The sequence below is a fragment of the Pogona vitticeps genome, chromosome 2 (genome assembly GCF_051106095.1).
Source record: "Pogona vitticeps strain Pit_001003342236 chromosome 2, PviZW2.1, whole genome shotgun sequence".
In the NCBI taxonomy this organism is placed as follows: domain Eukaryota; kingdom Metazoa; phylum Chordata; class Lepidosauria; order Squamata; family Agamidae; genus Pogona; species Pogona vitticeps.
In genome coordinates this window covers 126,999,006-127,023,703 of record NC_135784.1, presented here as the reverse complement: position 1 = coordinate 127,023,703, position 24,698 = coordinate 126,999,006, and the positions used below count along the sequence as shown (strand labels likewise).

At 43.9% G+C, this 24,698-nt stretch overlaps 2 protein-coding genes and 1 long non-coding RNA gene across 15 annotated transcripts in view; all 3 read left to right on the top strand.

The window, feature by feature from the left end:
* The window catches only part of STX8 (syntaxin 8), a 194,372-nt gene that overhangs the window by 110,173 nt on the left and 59,501 nt on the right, over positions 1–24,698 (top strand). The window lies entirely within an intron of this gene.
* On the top strand, positions 2,411–18,280 carry LOC144586894 (uncharacterized). Its single transcript, XR_013541980.1, has 2 exons — positions 2,411–7,168; positions 13,343–18,280. It is a non-coding gene; the product is annotated as an uncharacterized LOC144586894 (long non-coding RNA).
* Positions 19,436–24,415, top strand: LOC144586945 (uncharacterized). The gene is made up of 4 exons (XM_078386119.1): positions 19,436–19,629; positions 19,759–20,557; positions 21,291–24,042; positions 24,302–24,415. The coding sequence occupies exons 1-3, from the start codon at positions 19,436–19,438 to the stop codon at positions 23,025–23,027; spliced, it is 2,730 nt and encodes a 909-aa protein (XP_078242245.1). The 3' UTR covers positions 23,028–24,042; positions 24,302–24,415.

Genomic DNA, 24,698 nt, shown 5'->3' with positions numbered 1-24,698 from the left:
TATTTTTTCCTTTGTGGAAGGCATCCTAGTATACTTCCGGTTGAAATGATACAAGAGATGTATTGTATGACTTAAAAATAGTCATTCAGCATTTTCGGTGGACCACCTGTTAATGTTAGATGCACTTGGAGGGCTTCTTCAGTGTGTCACTAGTCTTTGAAGTTCTTACATTTGGTTGTATGCTAACTTAGGCAAGGAATGAAACCCAGCATAGTATATATCACACAGTTGTCTGGCTTGCTTGAAACATTATGCTGTGCCTTTTCCCCAACCCAACAGAACTCTGAATTTATTTCGTTTGAAATGCATGTGCTGATCCATCCCCAGAGGTCACAAACTGCTAGATCTCCAGAATAGGTGTTCACCCATGACCCCAACAACTGATAAAATAGCAGACACTTTATCTTTCAGAATTAACAGATGGCATCTTTGAATATACCTGTATGATGAGCCTTGTTGATGTGGAGCAGTTTTAAAAGCATAGATGAGGATGTATCACAGCGGACTACTCACATAATGATCATTATATGATAAGTTGAAAACATTACATTCTATAACACTGTGTCAAGAAAATGGAGCATGTGAAGCACTCCCCTGTTTTATTAATATAGGAGTATATCAGGTTCATCATTTAGGGGATAAAAGAGAAGTAAATGGTTAATGTGGAGCAGTTGATGGACATGCAGGTGACTAACTAGCTCAATATGTGCCCAGAAGATACAGAAACAGCGGGAGCAGGCTAGCTGATCTTGGGCTTGTTAGACTGTTAAGTTACGCCACAGCTTTCTCACTTTCTTTCTTTGTCTATCCTTGATTCTGGATTTGAATTCTTTAACCACTTGTTTGATAGACTTCCCTAATGCTGTTTAGATTTCGGGGTTCCTAATTGGTATGGTCAGTTTTAAAAAATATATTTCAATGTTGCCTTCAGCGTATCTTTGAATTGTTTCTTTTTTATGCTATGGAATTGAGCACCTGCAACGAGCACTTTATAGAAGATATGTTTTGAAAAATGGTTGTCCGACATCCTGAAGACATGGCTAGCCCACTGAAGTTGTCATTGTTTTAAGATTTGAAAAATGCTCATCATCTATGTTTGCTCCAAGGTTTCACTGTCAGGGATTTTATCCTGCATTTGATGTAGAGAATTCTCTGAAGACAGGTGGAATGAAAATGATTGAATTCTCTTATATGGCATTGATAGAAAATCCACATCTCTGTTCAACAAAGAGGATAGAGCCAACAGTTTTTGCACATTTTCACCTTAACTGAAAGATGGATTCCACGTCAATTCTACACAGAGGATCAAGGTTTTCTGATAGCAGTGTTGACTTTACAGATCTATGAGGTCACCTCATTATCTGAGAACGCAGCAGGAGACATTGCTGCCAAGATATATGTACTTATCCACTACAGTAAGAGGTTGTTCGTATACCTTCAGAACTGATTCCTCATGACGTACAGTGGTGCCCCGCATGACGATGATAATCCGTTCCATAGAAATTGCTGTTTAGTGAAATCATTGTCATGCAAAAACCGTTTCCCCATTGGAATGCATTGAAACCCGTTTAATGCGTCCCAATGGGGAAAATACATCATCGTCCTGCGAAGATCGCCTATAGGGAAGCCATTTTGCGAGTGCCGATCAGCTGTTAAAGTGGCTGTCCTGTGAAGCATGGGTCCCGAAAACACAAGGACACCATTTTGCAAAGCTGCTGATCAGCTGTAAAAATCGTCGTCTTGCGAACAAACTGTCCGCGAAGCATGGACTCTACGTGGGAGAGCATGCGCTCTACGTGGGGCTACCTTTGAGGCTGCTGCGGAAACTACAGGTGGTGCAGAATGCTGCGGCCAGATTACTCAGTGGAGTGAGAAGATACCAACATATCTCCCCCACCCTGGCCGCGTTGCATTGGCTGCCCATCCGATTCCGCATCGACTTCAAAGTCTTGATGCTTACTTACAAAGCCCTAAACGGTTTAGGACCTCGATACTTGATGGAGCGCCTTCTCCCACCAAGATCTACCCGTGTCACTCGTGCTAGCCAGGAGGTGAGGCTGAGGAGCCTAACGCCGAGAGAGGCCCGGAAGGAAAAGACCAGAAATAGGGCCTTCTCGGCGGTGGCTCCTCGCCTCTGGAACAACTTACCTCCTGAGATTCGCGCGGCTCCCTCGCTGGGCATGTTCAAGAAACAATTAAAAACGCTGTTGTATAAGCGGGCCTTTCCAACAGAAAACTCCTGACGATTTTCTTTCTATATCTTTTTAATTTCTATCTTTCTTAAATTGTAATGTTTTAAAATTTTGTTGTTGCTGTTTGTTGTGAGCCGCCTAGAGTGGTCTAGTACGACCAGATAGGCGGGATAGAAATAAAATAAATAAAATAATAATAATAATAAATAAATATGGACCAAATCATCATCCAGCGAAAATCGCCCATTGGAATGACTATTTTGCGAATCGCTATAGTGATCACAAAACCTCATTGTCATGCAGATTCGTCGTTTTACGAGGTCGTCGTCTAGCGAGGTACCACTGTACACTCAAAATAGATTGGTACATCATCTCTGTCTTATCTATATTATCCCCAGGCTAAGATTGTTGCAGGTATAGAAGAACAGATCAAAATTTCTAGAAGTGCGGTTGCATTAAGAGTGTAGCCATTGGCAAGCTCACATATTGTCCAAAATGAGATTTTTGTTACGACCTGCAGACACTTCAGGTTGTAACTAACAGCTTCCCACTGTGTGATATCAAAGATCAACACCAACATTTTCTTCCCTGTAAGCATTCCAGAGCAGTGCAGAAAACATAAGACTGGAAAAAGTTGCAACAGGAACACAGCCTTATTTTACACAGGTTGTAACAGGAAAGAGATCAGAGAGGATGCCTTTGTCAGGGCCATGAGCTTGCCTACCATCATGGAATTCTTGAATGGTATGTGTGAATTTCTCAGGACTCCACATTTCTTCATGATTTTCCATATACTTTTTGTGCGTGTTGTATCATAATCTATGAATATTTTGTAGAAGTTAACATGCTGCTCTTGATATTTTTTTCTTGTAGCTGTCAAATGGCAAAGATCATGCCAGTAGTCCCTTCTAGAAGCCATATTAAGTTTCTGCTAAGAGGCTTCTCTCTAAGTGTCCTGTGAGGTGATTCAAAAGGAACCCAGAATTTTCCAGCAATATTTAAAAGTGAGATGCATTGGTGGCTGTAATAGAGTTGACAGTTGCCTTTCTTTTTATAGGAGTAAACAATTGTGCATCTTTGAAGTCCTGAAAGATTTTGCCTTGTGTCCACATTTCTTATTGGAGGAGTTTATTGCCACCTTTTTAATAGATCTCTGCTGGAGTTGCATCTGTCCCTTTTCCATTACAGAGCTGGTTAATGGCCTCCTGTGCTTCTTCCAGGTATGTGGGGAGGTTTGTGGAACAGTTGATTGGCACTTGTAGCAACCTACTAATTTCTCTTCACTTCCAGACAGTCTGTTCAGCACATCTGTGATTTCTCAGTGATGAGTAGTGAGCTATTAGAGCTGAGAAGGAGAGACATTCTCACAGGTTGGCCATAGATGGTTTTGGTTGTTTCAAATACTTTCTTAGCTTCTCCATGATTAGCAAAGTCCTGAATCTCCTTTGCTTTCCTGCTGAGCCATGAGTAGAATAGAACAAGAAAAGTTTACTGAAAAACATGATTTTAAAATATGTAAAACAATTAAATACTTAGGAATAGATTTAGCGAAAAATATTCAAAAGATAAAGGATTATAATTATAACAAACTAAAGGAAGTAATTAATAAGAAACTACAAGAATATGATAAGTTCAAATTATCTTGGTTTGGAAAGATTGCATTGGTAAAAATGAAAATTTTACCAAAAATTAATTTTCTATTCAGAATGTTACCAATGCAGTTAACAGAGGATGAGTTGAAATATTGGCAAGGAATAGTTAACAAATATTGTAATGAAGGGAAGAAATCTAGAATAAATAAAAAGTATTGGTATAAAACAACAAAAAAAGGTGGTATAGGTTTGCCAAATATAAGAAACTATTATTTAGCTAACCAACTGAGGTTTATTGGTGAAATTATATATAATCCGGAAAGGTTAATTTGGTGGGAAATGGAATCATCAGAATTACAAGGAAATATAGAAAAATATTTATTTGCTAAAGGTAAGAAAGACAAAATAAGTCAAGTTAATAATCCTTTTTTAAAGACACTGTTAAATATATGGTATAAGTATAAAAAGAATTTATGTTCATCATACTCTCCATTTGGATTAGTGACAGAAATAGAAGATTTTCCTACCAATATGAAGGTGTATATGGATTTATTTAAAGAAGAAAAAGTGATTAGACTGAAAGATTGGCTGTATAAAATGAGATCGATAGATCAAATGAAACAAGTATTTCAAAACAAGACTATTTTATGGTTGAACTATGTACAACTGGAAAGATGGACTAAGGAATGGGCAAATAAATATAATAAAGGTAGAGAACACACAAAATTTGAGCAATTTTTACTCTCATATGAGGACATTCAGATGACTGACTCAGTAAAAGGTACAGTGAGTAAAATTTATTCACTTCTTAATTTAGAGGAAGAAGAAAGTGAGAAAGAAGGATTGAAATTGGTGTGGGAACAAGATATTGGGAAAAGAATAAATGAAGAAGAATGGAGGAGGATATGGAAAATGAGGATTTTAAGATTGATGTCAGTAAGAATAAAGGAAAATTTTTTTAAACTTAGTTTAAGATGGTATTTAACACCGGTAAAATTAAACAAAATTAACACCAGTCATCCGAATGTCTGTTGGAAATGTGAGAAAGAAGTTGGTACATACTTTCATATGTGGTGGGAATGTGAAAAGGTACAAAGTTTTTGGAAACAAATTTTTAAAGAATTAAGTTGTATCTGTGGAAAAGATATAGAATGTAAGGCTGAGATTGCTTTGTTATCAATATATGAGAACGTGGAATATGACAAAATGATTAAAGAATTGATAACTAATCTAATAACAGCAGCTAGATTGATTATTGCTAGACAGTGGAAATTAAAGACTGAATTACAAATTGAAGAATGGTATAAAGAAATATGGAATATAGCATTAAATGATAAATTAACTTGTAATTTAAAGATGAAGAAAGGAGAGTTGAAAAAGAATAATTTTTATGTAATATGGGGCAAATTTTTGGAATATGTGTTAATAAGGGGAAAAGGGAGAGCTCCAAATCAAGAATCTATGCAGTTCTGGAGAGGAGGACAATAGAAGAAGAAGAATGAGAAGAAGAAGAAAAAGAAGAATATGGCAAGAGGTCCCGTATATGGTGGTGGGGAACACTGTTATTGTGTTGTAAGTGTATATGTTTTATGTATATGATTTTTTTTGTTATAGTTATAAATAAATAAATAAAAATATTTTTTTTAAAAAAAGAAAGAAAATGTAGCCAGCCCTAGCTTCTTTTAGTGTCCTCCTTCTGGGAGGTGCATTTCACTAACAGCAACAATGGGAACATTATAGCATCCAAATTCTCTGGCCACAAGTGCTGTTCTCCTCTCAGGTCTGTTATTCCCGGTGTTATCTAAAAGAGAATGAACATTCCATGCCCCAATCATAATCTGGATATGCTTTTTATTTTATTTTGTGAGTTCCTGCTGCAAAGTGTAGGATTCCCACTACCTATGGCTGACTGGCCAGAGTACTATGAAGCAGACAATATTTAGGGCATCTTTTCTAGCCCCTTCTTCAACTCAGAGTTGAGCAGCGTGATCCTAAAAAAGCTCTGCTTAGTGTCACTCAGGAGGGTGCTGAACTTTTCTGCTGCTTCAGTTTACCTGAGAGTAATTTTGTATCTTGAGCCTCCTGTCTGCAGATTTGCAACTATGGCTACTGGTGTATCTGCACCTCCCACTTCTCTACTCACCCGTCATTTCAGGGTTGTTCAAATAACAGGTAGTACTAGGGTAGTAAGATGGTGAGGTGATGGAGATGGCTTGCACATAGGTTTCTTCAAAGTGAGGAGGGCTTATGCAGCATCAACCTCGATCTCTCTCATCCTCATCTGGTTTAGCCTACCTGTTGTGTATTTTACTGGGATATGGCCGCTGCATATGCTACAGCTACGTGGAGCCACAGATAATTGCTAAATGCCAAGTAAGGCCAGTAATGAAAAAAAAAAGCTCATAAAGAGTTCAACAGTCCATTAGAAATATTTTACCACATAGGCACCCATACAGCCCTGGCAGGTAATATATAATAGATGTTACGTGTCAGGACAGTCACGTGCTGGGACACACCTGTTTTTTTCAGAACAAACCATTGTTTCTCGCAGTTGACACACTCAAAGGTTTTGCTGTAATCTATAAAGCATATACAGTACTGATCTTCTGAAACTTTCTGGTGCTTTCCAGTAGCTAGTGGATATTTGCAATGGGATCTCAAGTGCCTCTTCCTTTTCAAAATCTAATTTGAACATCAGGCACTTCTTGCTCCATATAAGGTCAAAGCCTTTGTTGCCACACTTTGACCATCACTTTGCTTGAATGGAATATTAAAGTAGCGGGTCTGTAATTACTGCCTCCTTGGTATCTCCTTTCTTAGGATGTGTCTTGTTTCCAGTCTGTGGGCTGTTTTGTTTTCTGTATTTTTTTGATATATTCTTGTTAGGAATTTGAAAGAGTCAATATATGTGTCTTGACACATTTCTATTGGCATTCCATTTATCTTTGTGAGAGGAGCTGTGTATCTGTAAAAGAAGAAGAAGAAAGGAAAGAAACAGAGTAGTAGCTGTAGTAGACTGGTCTGAGCTTGGAATATCAGGAATGACTTTTTTGTTTTTAAATACAGAAAACCTTCAAGGAAAACCTGTAACGGACATTGATTAGCAGTGAGTTAAAGGAAGAAGTGTTAGTATAATCATGATCATTGTGTATTTATAATAAGCATTAGTTTTGTGTGGTTCATTTAAGTTTGAAATTATGTTTCAAATTTTGCTCTTCAAAGGTCTGGATAGTAAAGTAATGGTTGCTTTTTCATAAGAAAACACATTAAATAAATTTTAATGTGTCTTCAGTGTAATTAATAGACTGCTGAAATCCATGCTAAAGTCTCAAAATGTCATACAGAATTCAAGTCCATGCCAGTCACTGATTTGAGTTACTTAATGTGACAAACCCAGACCTACTGGGATATGCCACAGTTTCACTAAGCTGCCACCAACCATTCCCTATAAGAAGTCACACAGACCAGGGATGGATTTTTAACAAATAAAGGAATAAGGTTTATTTAAACAACACACAGGGAAAATAAAATGATCAGGTGAATAAGATACAGTAACGTGGCTTAGTCTCAATCATACATACACCAGCTTGGTTCACTCAGAACACTTTTAAATAAAGCACAGACCCTGAACCTATCAGTTCTGGCTAACCCTACAGACACCTGAACCTATCAGGTTGGTACTGACTGACACACAGTAGTACCCTGTCTGACACACAGACTCCCACTCAAGCTTCTTCTCTCAGCTCTTCTCTCTAGCTTCTTCCCCCAGCTTCTCCACACACGCTCCACATATATATACAGTACAGCCCCTCCTCCTGATGTCCCGCCTTCCACTCCCCATAGGATGGAACTTTCCCTCCAAACCCATGACAGACAGGTAACATCAGTGCTGTATGTAACACCTCCCCTCTTTATAAGTTGTTTTGTAGGGGGAAAGCTAAGGTGCTTTTCACCAAAAAACAACCTGGACCCAAAACAAACAAAAACAGTCATACATACAATATCATACTTACTTATACTTACACTCTATTAGGCATTTAAACATTTACCATTAACAATACATCAAGTTACCTTTATTCATACAAACCAACATGTTTAATAAACAGACACATTTGACTTTTTGTCATCAAAATATATACATAGTCCATGTTTCTTTCGCCGTCTTCATTCTTCAGGTCTTCTTGACAAGGCGTCAGCAACACAGTTCACTGACCCTCTGACCACCTTCACTTCAAAGTCATAGTCTTGCAGGTTTAAAGCCCACCTCATAAGTTTACTATTGTGGGTTTTCATTGTCTTTAACCATTGCAGTGGTGAATGGTCAGTGCACAGAATAAAATGTCTTCCCCAGATGTAAGGCTTGGCCTTCTGGATCGCGTAGACTATGGCCAGGCACTCCTTCTCCACGGTTGCCAAATGTCTCTCACCTTTCTGGAGTTTCCTACTCAGGTAGGACACTGGATGCTGGTCACCATTCTCATCCTCCTGGCAAAGAACTGCTCCTACCCCGCTGTTAGACGCATCGGTGTAGATGATGAACTCCCGGTCGAAGTCTGGAGCACGCAGCACTGGATAGTTGATGAGCACCTGCTTCAACCTCTGGAACGCCTCCTCACAGTCGCTGGTCCACGGGATGCGGTCATCAGCCTTCTTCCTCGTCAGATCGGTCAGCGGAGCCGCAATCTCGCTAAACCTCGGGATGAACTTTCTGTAGTAGCCCACCAACCCAAGAAATGATTTGACTTTTTTCTTGGTGTTGGGTCTGGGCCAATCACGAACTGCTTCTATCTTGGCCTCGAGGGGTTTTATCACTCCTCCCCCTACCATGTGACCCAAGTATTTTATTTCTGGGCTACCCAGCTGACACTTGCTCGCCTTTACTGTTAGCCCTGCTGCACTTAACCTCTGCAGCACTAACTCCAGGTGTTTCAGGTGATCTTCCCAGGTATTACTGAAGATCCCTATGTCGTCAATGTAGGCCACAGTAAAGTCACTGAGCCCTGCCAAGGTCTGGTCCATCAGCCTTTGGAATGTGGCTGGTGCATTTCTGAGACCAAAGCTCAGGACTCGAAACTCATAGAGACCAAAAGGGCTGCAAAAGGCGGTCTTTTCTTGATCCCTGGGATCAATTCTTAATTGCCAATATCCCTTTACCAGGTCCAATGATGAGATGAACCGACAACCCCCTATGGTTTCAATCAGGTTGTCTAGCCTGGGCATTGGGTAGGCATCAGGAGTGGTTACGCGGTTTAATTTCCTGTAATCGACACAAAACCTAATGCTCCCATCAGGCTTGTCCACTAGGACTATCGGAGAGGACCAAGGACTAGAAGAGGGGACGATTATGTTCTCCCTAAGCATCTCGTCCAGCTCCTTCCGCACCTTGTCCCTATAGGGTCCCGTTACTCGGTATGGGGATACTGCCTGCGGGGGTGCATCCCCTGTGTGGATCCGATGCATCACTCCCTTCACTATCCCCGGCTTGTTGGAAAACACCTGTTGATATTTAATGAGCAGCATTTTTAGTTCTTGCTGCTGGTCTTGGGTGAGTGCAGGACTGATCTTTACCTCCTCTGGGTTGTATTTTACTTCCCCTCTACCCTCCCAGAAGGGTAATTCAGCTTCCTCACTCTCAGCTGCTTTTATCGCAAATAAAACCCTCTGTTCCCCTCTGTAGTAGGGTTTTAGGGCATTCACATGAACCACCCTCCTTGCTTGGTTCTCCTCCTGCTCTATAAGGTAGTTCAGGTCTGACATCTTGGAAATGACCCTATATGGTCCTGCCCATTTGAGCTGCAGTTTGTTCTCTCTGCAGGGCCTAAGCCAAAGCACTTCCTCCCCTGGGTCAAAGCGCCTCTCCCTGGCTCTCTGGTCATCCCAAGCTTTCTTTCTGACCTTTTGAGCTTGCAGGGTCTCTGCTGCTAGCTCTAGGTTTCTCTTTAGGTCATTCCTTAAAGAGTCTATGTATGTCACAATGTCCTGTGGGTCATCCTGGGTGATCTGCTCCCAATTTTGTTTGATCAGATCAAGGGGCCCTTTCACCCTTCTCCCAAATAAAAGTTCAAACGGACTGAACCCGGTACTGGCTTGTGGCACTGATCGATAAGCAAACAAAAGGGATTGCAGCTTCTGGTCCCAATTGTTTGGATTCTCTGCCAAGTAAGCCCTAATCATTCGCATTAGAGTCCCATTGAACTTCTCAGTTAACCCATTACTTTCAGGGTGATAGGCAGTGGTTTCCTTGTGCTTAATTCCACAGATTTGCCATAACCGTTTCATGAGCTTCGATGTGAACGATGCGCCCAAATCTGTGATTATTTCTGAGGCAAATCCCATCCTGGACATATACCCCACCAAGGCATCTGCCACTGTGTTAGTTTCAATGTTAGTCAAGGGAATGGCTTCAGGGTACCTCGTGGCATGGTCCACAATGGTGAGAATGAACCTGTTCCCCCTCTTTGTGGCCTTGGGCAAAGGTCCCACAATATTCACCCCTATACATTTGAACGGAGTGTCAATCACAGGCAAAGGGCACAACTTTGCTTTGGTCCTGTCGCGGCTATTCCCCTGCCTTTGACACACATCGCATTGTTTACAGAACTCCCTGATCTGCTTCCCTATGTCAGGCCAGTAAAAATTCTGTGTGATTCTCTGCTGTGTTTTGTTCACCCCTAAGTGCGCAGCAAACATGTCAGAGTGCCCCCTTTGTAAGATCATGGGGCGATACTTTTCAGGTACCACTAGCTGACTTTGGATCCCATCTCCCCCTTTTGAGATATTCCTCAGGGTCTCTCTATACAAAATCCCCTTTTTCTCTAGAAATCTCACTGGGGTTTCAGGTGTTAGCTGGGCATCAGTCACCTGTTCAAAACACTTTTGGAGAGTGGCGTCTGCCTTTTGCTCTTGGCCAAATCTGCTGTCTGTGGTTAAGGTTTCCACCACAGCTTCTGAACTCCCCTCTGCTTCCGTCTCTGGCTCATCAGTACCCCCCTGAACTGTCCCCGTGGTGGCTTGTGAACGTGTAATCACTAGCACCCGTTTCACATGTTCAGCCAGGTCATTTCCCACGAGCACGGCTGCTGGCAGAGTCGATGAAATCGCTAGCCGCCAAACTCCCCTCCAGCCTTGAAAGTTCACAGGTACCTCCGCTACTGGCAGTGAGATCACCTGCCCCTCAATCCCTGCCACCTTCATGCTCTCATTTGGGATTATATATTCCCTAGGAATAATATCTGGATGGCACAGGGTCACCTGGGAACAAGTGTCCCTCAACCCCCGATACTGATGGTCAAGTATTCCTACGTCCACCCCTGCTGTTTCAAACAACTGAGAATCTGTTCTCATGAGCAAGCAGCGCTTGACCTCCACAAGAGGACCATTTTCCTCAGCCTGATCAGCAGATGTAACTGTTCCAGATTGAGTAGCCATGGCAACAGGCTCCCTCAGTGACAAGGAGCTTTGCTCTTTCTGGACACAGAACACAGCTTTTGGCTTGGTTCCACTCGAATCCTGAGGCACAATTCCTTTTAGCTGCTTTAATTTCTCACACTCTGAGATTAGATGGCCCTTTCCCTGACAGAAATAGCATTTTCTGCTATATTTTGAGTCTTTCTCATCTTGTTTTGGTTTTCCCTCCAAAATCTGAGGTCTTGGTTTCATGTCTGAGGGCTTCCCTTCACCATGGGCCCCTCCCCCTTGCTGGCTTTTCCCTGGTCCCTGAGAGTACTTGCTGTAGGTTTCTTTAGGTTTCCCCATCGATTTCCCCTCACCTAAGGGCTTTCTTATCTGGTAAATAAAATCTGCGATCTCAGCTGCTTCTGCCACAGATTTCGGTTTCCTTTCCCTCACCTGGAATTTCAGTTCCCCATGCAGGACTGAATAGAACTGTTCCAGCGCTATCAAGTCTTTGAGCTGCTGAAAGGTCTCTGTCCCCTCCTGAGATAGCCATTTCTCTAGCAGCCTCACCAATTGGGCCCCCACTTGGGTAAAAGTCTGCTCTGGTTTCTTGGTGATTGACCTGAATCTTTGCCTCAGCTGTTCCGCATTTATCCCATGTCTGGCAAACACCAGTTTTTTAAACTCTGCAAAATCTTTCATCAGTTCCTCTGGCATCTCTGCATAGACTTCTGCAAGGCTGCCACTGATTAAAGATCGCATGATGGTCATCTTCTCAGTTTCCCTTACTGAGAAGTCCACAAACGCTCTTTCCACTAGGGAAAAGAACACTTCAGGACAATCTCCCTTGTGGTACACAGGGAATTTCTTCAGGTCAGCTTTAGACAATTGGCCTCCCTCAGAATCCCTATTGTTATTATTGTTCTGATTCATCAGTTCCAATTTTCTTAACTCAAACGCCATTTTCTCTCTCTGCAATTCCAATTCAAATTGTCTCTGTTTCTCTCTTTCCCTTTGCTCCATTTCAAATTGCCTCATCCTCAGTTCATGCTGTTGGGCTAGGAGCAATTTTCTGAGTTCTGGGTTCTGTTCTCCCGTGCTGTCACCCTGCACTGAGCCAAATTCATCCTCAGAACCTTGGTCTACCTGGGGGTCTTTCACTTCACCCATTTCTGCCATTTGGCTTCGAGTCAAGGGCATAATCCCCCCCCCCCCAGAACAGGCTGCTTTCAAAAGTCAAGCCTCAGCATAAAGCGACCACTTTTTTTTTTCTTTTGCCTCAGAACCAGCTTTCTATAGATTGCTGCTGTTCTTCAGCACTAACTTGCAACAGTTGCGAGCCAGAGTCTACCCCCCTCTGCTAGGCCTCTCAGCAGGCAGGCTAGATCACTGCTACTACACAGTTTTGCCTCAGCTTTTTTCCCGCCAAAACAGGCAACCTCAGAGCTCCCTAATCTAGTCCCCAGTTGGCACGTTCTTCCACTAGCGCACCTCCCCGTGAGGTACACCTAGAAGATTACCTACGCGCCCTCAGATTGTCCCTGACTAGACCCCCCTTGCTCTGGGCACACTTGCCAAGGCTTTGCTGTACCACTGGACAACTGGACCAGTCGTATCCCACACGCTGGACACCAATCAATGTGACAAACCCAGACCTACTGGGATATGCCACAGTTTCACTAAGCTGCCACCAACCATTCCCTATAAGAAGTCACACAGACCAGGGATGGATTTTTAACAAATAAAGGAATAAGGTTTATTTAAACAACACACAGGGAAAATAAAATGATCAGGTGAATAAGATACAGTAACGTGGCTTAGTCTCAATCATACATACACCAGCTTGGTTCACTCAGAACACTTTTAAATAAAGCACAGACCCTGAACCTATCAGTTCTGGCTAACCCTACAGACACCTGAACCTATCAGGTTGGTACTGACTGACACACAGTAGTACCCTGTCTGACACACAGACTCCCACTCAAGCTTCTTCTCTCAGCTCTTCTCTCTAGCTTCTTCCCCCAGCTTCTCCACACACGCTCCACATATATATACAGTACAGCCCCTCCTCCTGATGTCCCGCCTTCCACTCCCCATAGGATGGAACTTTCCCTCCAAACCCATGACAGACAGGTAACATCAGTGCTGTATGTAACACTTAAGACTTCTTAAAAATCAATTTAAGATAAATTATTTCACATTAATTCTAATAAAATTACAGTGATTCTTGGAGTCCCAGATAACAATGCATTGTTATACCTTTTTAGACTTTGGATGTATGTGATTCAGGGTCATCTTAAGAGTAGATCAATGACCAGTAATAAAAATAAGAGGCTTATGGGTGTATTGACAAACTTTCATAATGAATATTGAAGATATGATATGTGTGGATCTCTCTTTAGGAGATGTGGGTATATGAAATAATGTAGATTTTCTTTTTGATGAACAAAAATCATCTACTGTTAAAATAAATCAAGAGAGGTGTGAAATCTTGGTGGTGCTGTAGGTCGGGATGCTTTATGGTATAAAAACAGAATGCCAACAACTCTGAATATAATTATAACTTAATAAAGATAAGGCCATATTGGCTAGATCCAGTTTCATGGCTCTTAAAGCCAAGTTGGCATGATACACACATTCTTTCAGTCCCGATGAAATGAAAATTGAAGGAATCTTGCCTGAAACAAATCAGTTTGGATACCTCAGCAGAACCTCACATTTGCTCTTGGGAGTAAAATCGCATCTCAGCCTTTATTGTTCTTATTGAAATTACTACTTGGCAAGCAATCAAAGATGACAGGGTGATCTCTCTTGGTTTATCCTTGTGCCTAGTGTAGATGGTATTGGAGTCTGATTTGGAATACAGAGACTTAGTGAAAGGGAGAGTTCATTAGCAGTTACAGGAGTCTGAAAGGAAATGTATTGCACTTGAGTTGTTCTTCTGTTAGACTTATGGACAGAAAATAATCAGGATTAAATGATGATGTGCTCTTCTGCTTGATTTAAAAGTTTTTTCCCAGGAGAACTGACTGCTTACTGTGTGACCAACCACAAACCTGGAGTATGTGTTCAAGTGAGTTAGGTATCTGGCTATGGAGCCAGAGGTTGGCAATTCAGTTCTCACTGTGCATCCTAGAAGAGCCAGCCTGTGTGGCCTTGGGCAGACTACATAGTCCCAGGGCAACCCCATAGGAAGTGAATGGCGAGCTACTTCTGAGTATGCTCTACCTAGAAAACTCTGAAAAGAGTCACCGTAACTCAGAATTGACTTCACAGCACATAGTTATTATTATATACTGATATTCAATATGTTATTAGAAACATTTGCTTTCCCCATTGAATGTACACACTGCTTCACCATACAAGTGTGTTTCGTCATTCATGTACAGGTGATGTGTGCATGCCCCAATCCATGCAACATCTTTATGAGCCACTGCATTTGGAGTCCCTTATGAAACAGTGTTCTGAATCACAGGATATTAAAATTGTGGTTTTGGCAGGAGACAATATTTGCAAGGTGCCATGTTTCTGACTTGAATCCTGTGTACTAGTCGTGTTTCTTCAGTTTTCTCTGCAGCCACTTAATGTTATGGGACCTAATTTTCCAAGAGTCATCTTTTGTGGATGGATGTTGCTCAAAGTGACAAACTGTCTCAGTCGCCTTTTCTTCCAATTTCTGTCTTCTCATTCAAAAAGAAGAGTTGCAGCTGGTGTTTTTCTTGCATAGTTTCTTGAAAGAAGATTTATGATGGCAATGGGTTGAGCAGTTTTCCATTTATGATAACAGGGCTCTAATAGAAACAGAGGATGTGAGTGTGGAGACTGGGCAGCCCACACTGAAATGTTTAGTGCTATCTTCAAAACATCTCTTATTAGGGTGAAGATGTGTCTTAGTAAAAGGGAAGAGCTGCACCAGGCTTGGGGGTACATTTAGTGTTCCAGTGTTTAGTATGTTAAGAAGAAATCACTTCCATTGTCACCTTCTGATCAGGAATGCAAAAGCATCTGATCTTTCAAAGATACTCTTCTGTTCTTCACCTTCCTCCCTCCCTCTTTTTTCGTTTGCCCTAGTTGTCTTTTAATTCAGCCAAACTACATATCCCACAGCATTCTTTCTTCTGCTACGCTGATACATAATGACATGAACCAGGCCTAATATCTTCCTCGAATTCATAATGTTTCTCATGCTATGCACTTCCCAGGAAGGTAATACTATCATTTGCCTCTACAGATGATAGACGTCAGGAAGGCAGTATATTTGGCTCTGTGCACTTTTTAAAATTTTAAAATGAACCATCATCAGCTGGTAATTATAAGCACAACTGAACTAGGCTATTCAAAAGCATTTCCAGAGTGTTTCCAAGCATACAATTGGAATTGAAAATGTATTTAAAAGGCAAGGTACAACAAGTAATGCTTCTTACTAGACGAGATTTATCTGTTCTTAAACATACATATGTTTTCAAACTGTGCTCAGGCCTCACTGTCAATTCATGCTCAAAATGGAGGATTTAACAGCTCTACATTCTGGAAAGAAATTGGAATGTCTTTGAAATTCCTTTGGAAATAGCAAAGTATATTATCTGGCATTGATTTCTCTTTTTAAAAAGTAGCAACAGAGTTAAATATATATACCTCCAGAAATTGAAGGCTAACAGTGATAGATGAGGGGAAACACTTATCTCATTTCCTCTCATTCAGGCAGATTGTGCATGTGGTTTGGGACCATAAACTCTAGGGATTATTTCATCATAGAGACAATAAACATTTTGGACTGAAAATTCACTATACGCTTCTACTGACAGAGTTTGACATGCAGGAATTCTTCTGCTTCTTATTTCCTCTCATTCTGTATGCTTACCAGCCGGCATCAGTGGATAAAAGGAAGCAAAGAGATTTTCTTGCCAACTGCCGCACAGTGCTTATGGAAATTGTGTTTTATCTGCACACATTGACTTCTTAATTCTTGTGGGGTAGTTATAGTTTTTATCATACACACAAGAATGGAAAAATAAATAAATGTACTAAACTAACCAATGAGCCAGTGTGAAAAGAGGCAGTATTTCTTATCTGGTCCTTAGAGCGACTGTGGTTGAAATCCTGTGGCTTGGTGTGCTAAGTGGCAGGCGCATGGCATCAGTGGAACTTTTGAAGGTATTGACTCACTGAATCTCCGCTGATTCAGTGGACCTATTCTAGCTGTGATTTACTACGCTAAGCAGCAGGATTTCAGCCATTGTTTTATATCAAAGATGGCAGTTTTGGTATTTTAGGTAGGTCTCTGTCCCACATTTAGGTTATACACAGTGCCTACTTGGTGACCATTTAAACATCTGTTCATGACCATTTAAATATCTGTTCATATTTGATTCAACACCATTTCTTACAATGCATCCTAAGTTGCATGGTGCAGCTATTTTATCTGCTTATTTTAATTCAATTCATATTTGAATAACATTGAAAGGAAAATTACGATTCATATCTGATGAACCTATTGCAGTTACTCTGTGATTTAGTAACTTCCAGCAAAAGATTTGAGCTGATAAGTTTTGCAAGGATTTTTGCTTTTGGAGAGCCCTGCTCATTAAAAGGATGTTGTCCAACACTTTCACTCAGTTGTGCTAACGTCAGACAGGACAGTAACTGGAGAAACAATTGCAGTTTCAGCGTTTGTCGGGTGACCTTTGTCACAAACTCCATTGGTAGCCCCTGTTGCTAACCATAGCTGACAAAGAAAATGCCATGTTCAGTTCTGTAATCCACCCCCTTGTAAAGAAATACAGTGGTGCCTCACATTACAATGTTAATTCGTTCCAGCGAAATCGCTGTAGAACGAAGACATCGTATAGCGAAATTAAAAAGCCCATAGAAACGCATTAAAACCTGTTTAATGCGTTCCGATGGGCTTAAAACTCACAGTCCAGCGAAGATCCTCCATAGGGCGGCCATTTTCGCTGCCTGTCTTGCGAGGTATCCATCCCTAAACACAGCGGAGAGCCATTTTATTTACCCGGCAGCCATTTCGAAACCGCCGATCAGCTGTTGGAAAATCGTTGTTTTGCGAAAAATCGGTATCCAAAGCAGGGAACCGATCATCGCAAAGCGAAATTCCCCCATAGGAAACATCATTTTGCGATCCCAAAAGCAACCGCAAAAAGTTCATCGTAATGCAATTTCGTCGTTAAACAAAGCGATCATAATGTGAGGCACCACTGTAATGACATAAGTTGCATCTTGCATAGTGTGTAATATCAGACAGATCTCTTTTTTCTACATGGAATTCCTGGTATTGCTGCAGTGTAGTCCAGTTGTAATCTTGGCTTTAAAAATCAAGTGCCTAACAAATAAAATGTTTACTGTTTTAATAAACTTGCAGTCCTGATTTTCTTAAGAATCAGGGAGTGCATCCTAGTGGAAACATCAATTCAGTTGATCTGAGCTTATTTCTAGTTCTAAGGCAAGTGACAATATTTCATGAAGAAACACCAGGACACTGTGCATTTGCTTAGCTACTGTGGTGAAATGGGATTCCTACTGTTTTACACTGAAATATGCCTCTATGCCACTGGGGTCATGGGATATAAGGACTTCCAGAAAATGAGTGATCTCCAGAAAAACAACAAACCACCGTATGTATGTCTTTTGTAGACAAACATGATGCATACTTGATATAAATTACAATAAGGCACCCAGGAGGAGGCAGTTTCTAAAGTGAAGATGAAGAATCTGTGCCCTGTAGGTGTTGATGAACGTCTGCTCCCATCATGCCTTGCCATTGAGATAGGGCTGATAGAAATTGGACCTCGTAATATAGGTTAGTAATAGAGCTACAGGTTCTCTGGTAAAATTCTGGACAAAAGCCACTTGCAATTTTTGTAGGACAAAAGGAATGCATTGAAATGGAAGTGCTTTCGGGTGATGCAGATTCCTGAGCACTCGTCAGTTTGCCTCTGTGATGTTCTGTGCTCAGATGGTGAGCTGCTGTGTTATGGACCAATGGCCGTCTCTAAATGTTCTTCGGAAGTCAGGGGAGAAACCATAGTCAAGTGAGAGCACATTCTTTGCATATTACAGTCCCCATGTTGAACTCTGGCACCCCTGGTAGGGGTAGCAAATCCTGGGTGGCCATTGTCAGCCACTTTAGGCAATGCTGAGCTAGATGTGCTTATGTTCTTTAACGTGGTTCTCTATGAATCCACACTGATGGGTTAAACAGCGCCTGCGCTGGTTCCTCTCGGAATTTTCCAGAGCTATGAGGGAAAAGATACAATGTTTGAGTTGCCCTGCACTGCGCAAGTGCAGCCCGCCAAAAATCCCCAGTTCCATTTATCCGCCCGCGGAGTTGGAACCTCTCGGTTAGAGCTCTTGAGATTTTACTCTCCTTTCGCTATTTTCGGATTTTTTGGACTTGACCTGGCTTGCCTATCGTTTATCCGCTTCTCCGTTGCCCTGAATTCGGACCGGCTGACCTTCCCTTGCCTCTGGCGTGCTTCTTGCAAGTACTTTCACTTCCCGCTTGATCCTGATTGAGGCCTATTACCTCCTGCTGAGGCGCCACGCGCCAGCAGGATTTCTTCAATTACTGACTTTCTCTACCGTTCGTTCACCGCTTGGCTTATGTCAGCGAAAAAGGGACCTTTCCGCCGCTGTTCTGCTTGCTCCGGGAAGCTCCCCTTCCAGGACCATCATTCCCTCTGTCTTTTCTGTCTGGGCGAGACCCATTCACCCACCACTTGCAAGCATTGCAAGGAATTCACCAAGGCGACCCTAAAATCTCGTCAGCAACGCCTCAAGTATTTTCTCTGGAACCGTACTCTTTCAGCTTCACAACCGTCAGATATGGAATCCGTTCAGTCGGTCTCCACCGTTCGTTCATCGGTCACTTTGGTCTCCTCTTCCCCTCCTTCGACATCCAAGGAGGTGTCCACGAAGGTTTCCAAAGCGAAATCTAAGAAATTGCCTACTGGAAAGAAGTCTTCCTCTGATGTTCCTTCTTCTTCAACCTCGGCACCGACAAAGAAGAAGGGTCCGTCCAAGGCGTCGTCGAAGGCTAAGGCGAAGACCAAGGAGATTACCCTGGTCGTCCCACCTGTCTCGGCTTCGGTCCCTTCTCCATTTCTTGAGGAGTCTTCTCGGGACCGAGACTCGGTCTCCGACTTAGGCGCCCCCATTCCACCTCGCCAACCGCCTCCGGTGGATTTGGGAAAATCGCCTACGGTTAGCCAGCTCGACAAGCTCGTTGCCGGCGCCGAGAGCATGCCGCTCAGCCCAATACTTACCGGGCGTACCACCCGATCTCCTTCACTCCTTTCGGAGTCGGGTCGATCGGCATCTTCTCCCCCCCCACGGGGTCGACCTACCAAGCCAGTCGAAGATCCAGTCCCTCGGCGTCCAGCTTCACACTCTGCCGACGACGAACCATTGCCGAAAAAACCCCGTCATCGACGCAGGCACCGTCGAGGCCACCGACGCCGAAGGGACTCCTCACCGTCCGACTCAGAATACAGTCGGGGTCGGAAGAGGTCCCACCGGAGACGGCGAAGAAGGGATTCTTCTACCGAGTCCTCTTCTACCTCAAGAGATAGGAGACATAGGAGAAAGAGATCTAAGTACTCCTATTCCTCATCCTCTCGGTCACGTTCTCCGCGTCGAACCCCGTCCCCGAATAGACCTTCGGAAACGGGCTCCGGTAAGCCTACGGCGCCGACGGATGCCCCGACTGCACCGCCTGTCGCGCCACCTCGACGACCTGCAGAGGAGTGTCCTCCGGCCCCGAAAAAGACACCTTCGGGGCCGAAAGTACCTCGTCCTCCATCCTCTCCATACCACTCAGAGGAAGAGCATCCCGGAGAGGAATCTTCCGGTGCGGAAGACGACACCGAGTCGGAGGTGTCCTTGGAAGTTCCGATCCCGGGGGAACCTTTGCCCCCAGAGGCAGCGAACTTAAAGCCATCCTCTCCTTCGGAAGATTTTTCTTCCTACACCCAAATGGTTGGCCGCATGGCGCAGGCTTTGAAGCTTGCAATTGAACAGTCCCCAAGAAGAGAAGAAAATCTCATCTTCGGGGATATCGAGGCCGAGCGAACGCATCCAGTCAGTTTGTCTTTCATACCTGAACTGATGGATCTTATTAAGGAATTCTGGGACCACCCGGCCAATGCTACCTCGATTTCGAAAAGAACCGAGAATCTCTATAGGATCCATGGTGACAACACCTCTTTCCTGGTCATGCATCCTGCACCCAACTCTTTAATAGTGGAGTCTAGCTCCACTAAGACTCCTGCAAAAGGTCATCCTACCCCAACCAACAAGGAGGGCAGGAAGTTAGAGATTCTGGCACGTCGAATGTACTCTATGACCACATTCACCCTGCGTGCAGTGAATTATTTAGTGGCTATGGGTGCCTACCAAAAACAACTTTGGTCCAGGGTTCTTCCAGCCCTTCAAATGGCTCCAGACGACATTAGACAGCTCTGTCTGGATACTCATGCGGAAGCTCTCACGGTATCTAAATACCAACGACTAGCCGCCCGCCATGTAGCAGAGGCCACGTCCAAGAATTTTGCTTCCCTTATCACTCTGAGAAGGCATGCTTGGCTGCGCTCAGCCAACATTGTTGAGGACATTAAGACTAGAGTAGAAAATCTACCTTTTGATGCCACAGGCCTCTTCAGCCAGAGTACTGATGAGAACCTGGAAAACTTACATAAAAGTAAGAAAACAGCCAAGTCCTATTCTGTCCAACCTCCACCTAGACAATCCAAACCTCAGTGGCGTCCAAAGTACACCACCCAGTCTTACCAACAGCCTTCCACCAGTACTTACCGTCCTTATGGAGGCAATTCTTCCCAACGTCCACCTCAAGCTTCTTCCTCTTCATCTGCTGCTTTCAGACCCCAACCGTCCCGTAAGAGGCAGTCCTTCAAAGCACCTGGAAGAAAACAGAAACAGTACCTTTGACTCCCTGGCCATTCCACCGTCACCCTCCCACACCACCCGCCTCTCTCCTTACCTTCACAACTGGACTCTCATCACCAACGACATCTGGGTTCTCAACATTATCTCCTCCGGTTACCGCCTGGAGTTTATAAGGTTGCCTCCTCTAGGACAGGTCAACCCTACATCATTCGATCCAATCCTAGAGGAGGAAATCCTGACTCTCCTTCAGAAAGGGGCCATCCAGAAGGTGTCATCAGAGGATGTCCTCGACGGTTTTTACTCCCGATACTTTCTGGTACCAAAGAAGGACGGGGGACTCCGTCCCATCCTCGATCTGAGAAGCCTCAACAAGTTTCTCAAACCACGCAAGTTCAAGATGGTGACTTTAGAGTCCATTCTCCATCTTCTGAGGCAAGGAGACTGGTTTGTGGTCCTGGATCTAAAAGACGCATATTTCCATGTCACCATACACAAGAGCCACAGGAAATATCTGCGTCTACTCTTCAACAACACCATTTTTCAGTTTCTGGCCTTACCCTTCGGCCTTTCCACAGCACCCAGGACTTTCACCAAGTGCATGGCTCCCGTGGCAGCATACCTGCGCCTCCAAGGGATCCAGGTGTTTCCCTACATCGACGACTGGCTGATTGTCTCGACCTCAAAACGTCAGGCCTTAGAGGACACTCAGTATGTTCTCCAGACGTTACAATCACTAGGTCTTACCGTGAATCACGAAAAGTCCAAGCTGAACCCATCTCAAGTGGTGGACTACATCGGAGCGAGGCTAGACTCAGTACACGCTCGGATGTTCATGCCTCCAGAACGCATCCGAAAGTTACACAAAGCCATCAGGAAATTCAGGCCAAGGACAAGAGTAAAAGCAAGCCTTGCGCAACATCTGCTAGGCCTCATGGCTTCTACAACGGCGACCTTGTCCCATGCTCGCCTCAAGATGCGTTCACTTCAAATCTGGCTGCTGTCCCTCTTCGATCCACTCCTCGACAGTCCAAACAAGCTTCTTACTGTCACCCCGGAGCTGGCACAACAGCTTCAGTGGTGGACTTTCCCACCTCACCTCTTGGTGGGACGTCCCTTCCGTCCTCTTCATTTGACAACTCAAGTCACTACGGACGCGAGTCCACTCGGATGGGGCGCCCATTGCCAGGGGCATCAGATCAACGCCCTGTGGTCCCCTCAGGAGAAGGGCTTGCACATCAACCACCTGGAGCTGCTAGCCATCATAAAGGCTTTGAGGTCCTTCCTACCTTTAGTGAGAGGCAGGGCGATTCAGCTCGTCACAGACAACACCACAGCGATGTTTTATGTGAACAAGCAGGGAGGAACAAGATCAAAGTCCCTTTTGTTCCTGTCAATACATCTCTGGGAGTGGTGCTACCAGGAGCAAATCTACCCGGTAGCCATCCACATAGCCACCACAGACAACATCGTTGCAGACGAGCTCAGTCGCCGTCCCACTCAAAATCACGAATGGGAACTGGACTCAGAGATCTTTCAGGAACTCTGCCACAGGTGGGGAACTCCGACAATCGACATGTTCGCCAAGCACTCCAACAAGAAGTGTCTCCGCTACGCGTCCAGGGCAGGACGGGGCCCAGGATCATTGGGAGATGCTTTCATGATCCCTTGGCACAAGGGCCTTCTCTACCTGTTTCCTCCCATTCCATTGGTTCAGAGGTCAGTAGTCAGAGCCCTCCAGTTGCAAGCAGAAGCAATCTTGATTGCACCTTGGTGGCCCAGACAACCTTGGTTCTCTCTACTTCTGCAGGCAGCAATCGACAAGGTCAAGCTTCCTCTCATTCCTCACCTAATAACCCAGGACTCGGGGACGATCTTCCATCCCGACCTCGACTCCCTCCAATTGACAGCGTGGAGGATATCCCGTCAATAATGGAAGTTCTTGACAAGGCAAGAAAGCCTTCTACCATCCGCCTCTATCAACACAAGTGGCAAGGCTTTCTCAAATTCGCTACGGAGCGGGGTTTACAAGCATCTCCCGTCTCTTTATCTACATTGCTACTGTATCTCAGACACCTATTCGATCTTGGTTTATCTAAGTCTACCTTAAAGGTATACACCTCAGCCATTGTAACTTTCCAACCCAAGGGATCTCAATCCTCCAGATGGTTTTCCCATCCAACGGTGAAAGCTTTCTTCAGAGGTCTGACCAACATGAGACCCCCTGTGCGAAGACCATTACCTCAATGGTCTTTACAGACAGTACTACACTCACTGGTTCGTCCCCCCTTTGAGCCAATGGCTACCTGTGACCTGAAGTTTTTGTCCCTCAAAACTTTGTTTCTTGTGGCCATCACTTCTGCCCGTAGGGCTAGTGAATTGGCGGCTCTCCGGGCTGATTCCCCTTACCTCCAATTTTTCAAGGACAAGGTGGTGTTACACCCAGATATTTCTTTCCTCCCAAAGGTGGTCTCAGACTTTCATGTCAACCAACCTCTGTTGCTGCCTACTCTTTTTTCCGAACCCTCTTCGGATGTTGAACGCACACTCCACTGTTTAGATGTTCGTCGTGCGTTGTCCTTTTATATCTCCAGGACCAAGGACTTCAGAAAGGTCCCGAGACTGTTCTTGTGTTACTATGGCCAACGTAAAGGGACTGCTGCTTCGACGTCGACCCTCTCCAGATGGTTGGTTTCCACCATTTCGTTGGCCTATAAGTTGCAGCACAAACCTCTCCCTGAAAACCTGCGTGCTCATTCCACACGAGCTGTTGCTACATCCACGGCCCTGCTGCGTGGCGTTGACATCCCCGATATATGTCGAGCAGCTACCTGGTCCAGTGTATCCACATTCATCAAGCACTACAGACTGGACCTCAGGGCCAAGAATGAGACCAGATTCGGGAGGGCTATCCTTACATCACTGCTGCAGTGACGGCCCACCATCCTGTAAGTAGCTTTGTAGTCACCCATCAGTGTGGATTCATAGAGAACCACGTTAAAGAAGAACAGGTTACTTACCTGTAAACATGGTTCTTTAAGTGGATTCTCTATGAATACACACGACCCGCCCAACCTCCCCACGTGTCCGTCACTGTTGACTGAGTTCCAACTCTCTCTATGTGCGGGCACATGGAACTGGGGATTTTTGGCGGGCTGCACTTGCGCAGTGCAGGGCAACTCAAACATTGTATCTTTTCCCTCATAGCTCTGGAAAATTCCGAGAGGAACCAGCGCAGGCGCTGTTTAACCCATCAGTGTGTATTCATAGAGAATCCACTTAAAGAACCATGTTTACAGGTAAGTAACCTGTTCTTTTTGCACCTTCCCATGTTCTGTGTTGTACAAGTTGTAAAATCAATGACATTTTTCATGAGAAGCGGTTGCCTGAGCATCTCTCATTGCTGAACCAAGGATGCTAGAAAAGTATTAAGAGAACCACTCTCTAACTTGGCTGGGCTTGGCACTTGGAAGCCCTCTGATGCTGGAGACAGTGCCTGTCATTGTGCTACCCTTTTGCATAGTGCATAAGTGAGGGAATAGGTCTCCAGTGACTGACTCATTTCAGGAGTACATTTATGCTTACATTTGCCATGCACGATTCC

Coding starts and splice junctions, on each gene's coding strand:
- LOC144586945 (XM_078386119.1), top strand. CDS start 19,436: ATGCCGCTCAGCCCAATACTTACCGGGCGTACCACCCGATCTCCTTCA. Junction 19,630..19,758: donor AAACCCCGTCATCGACGCAG/GCACCGTCGAGG, acceptor TTCTACCTCAAG/AGATAGGAGACATAGGAGAA. Junction 20,558..21,290: donor CCACATTCACCCTGCGTGCA/GTGAATTATTTA, acceptor CCTCTAGGACAG/GTCAACCCTACATCATTCGA.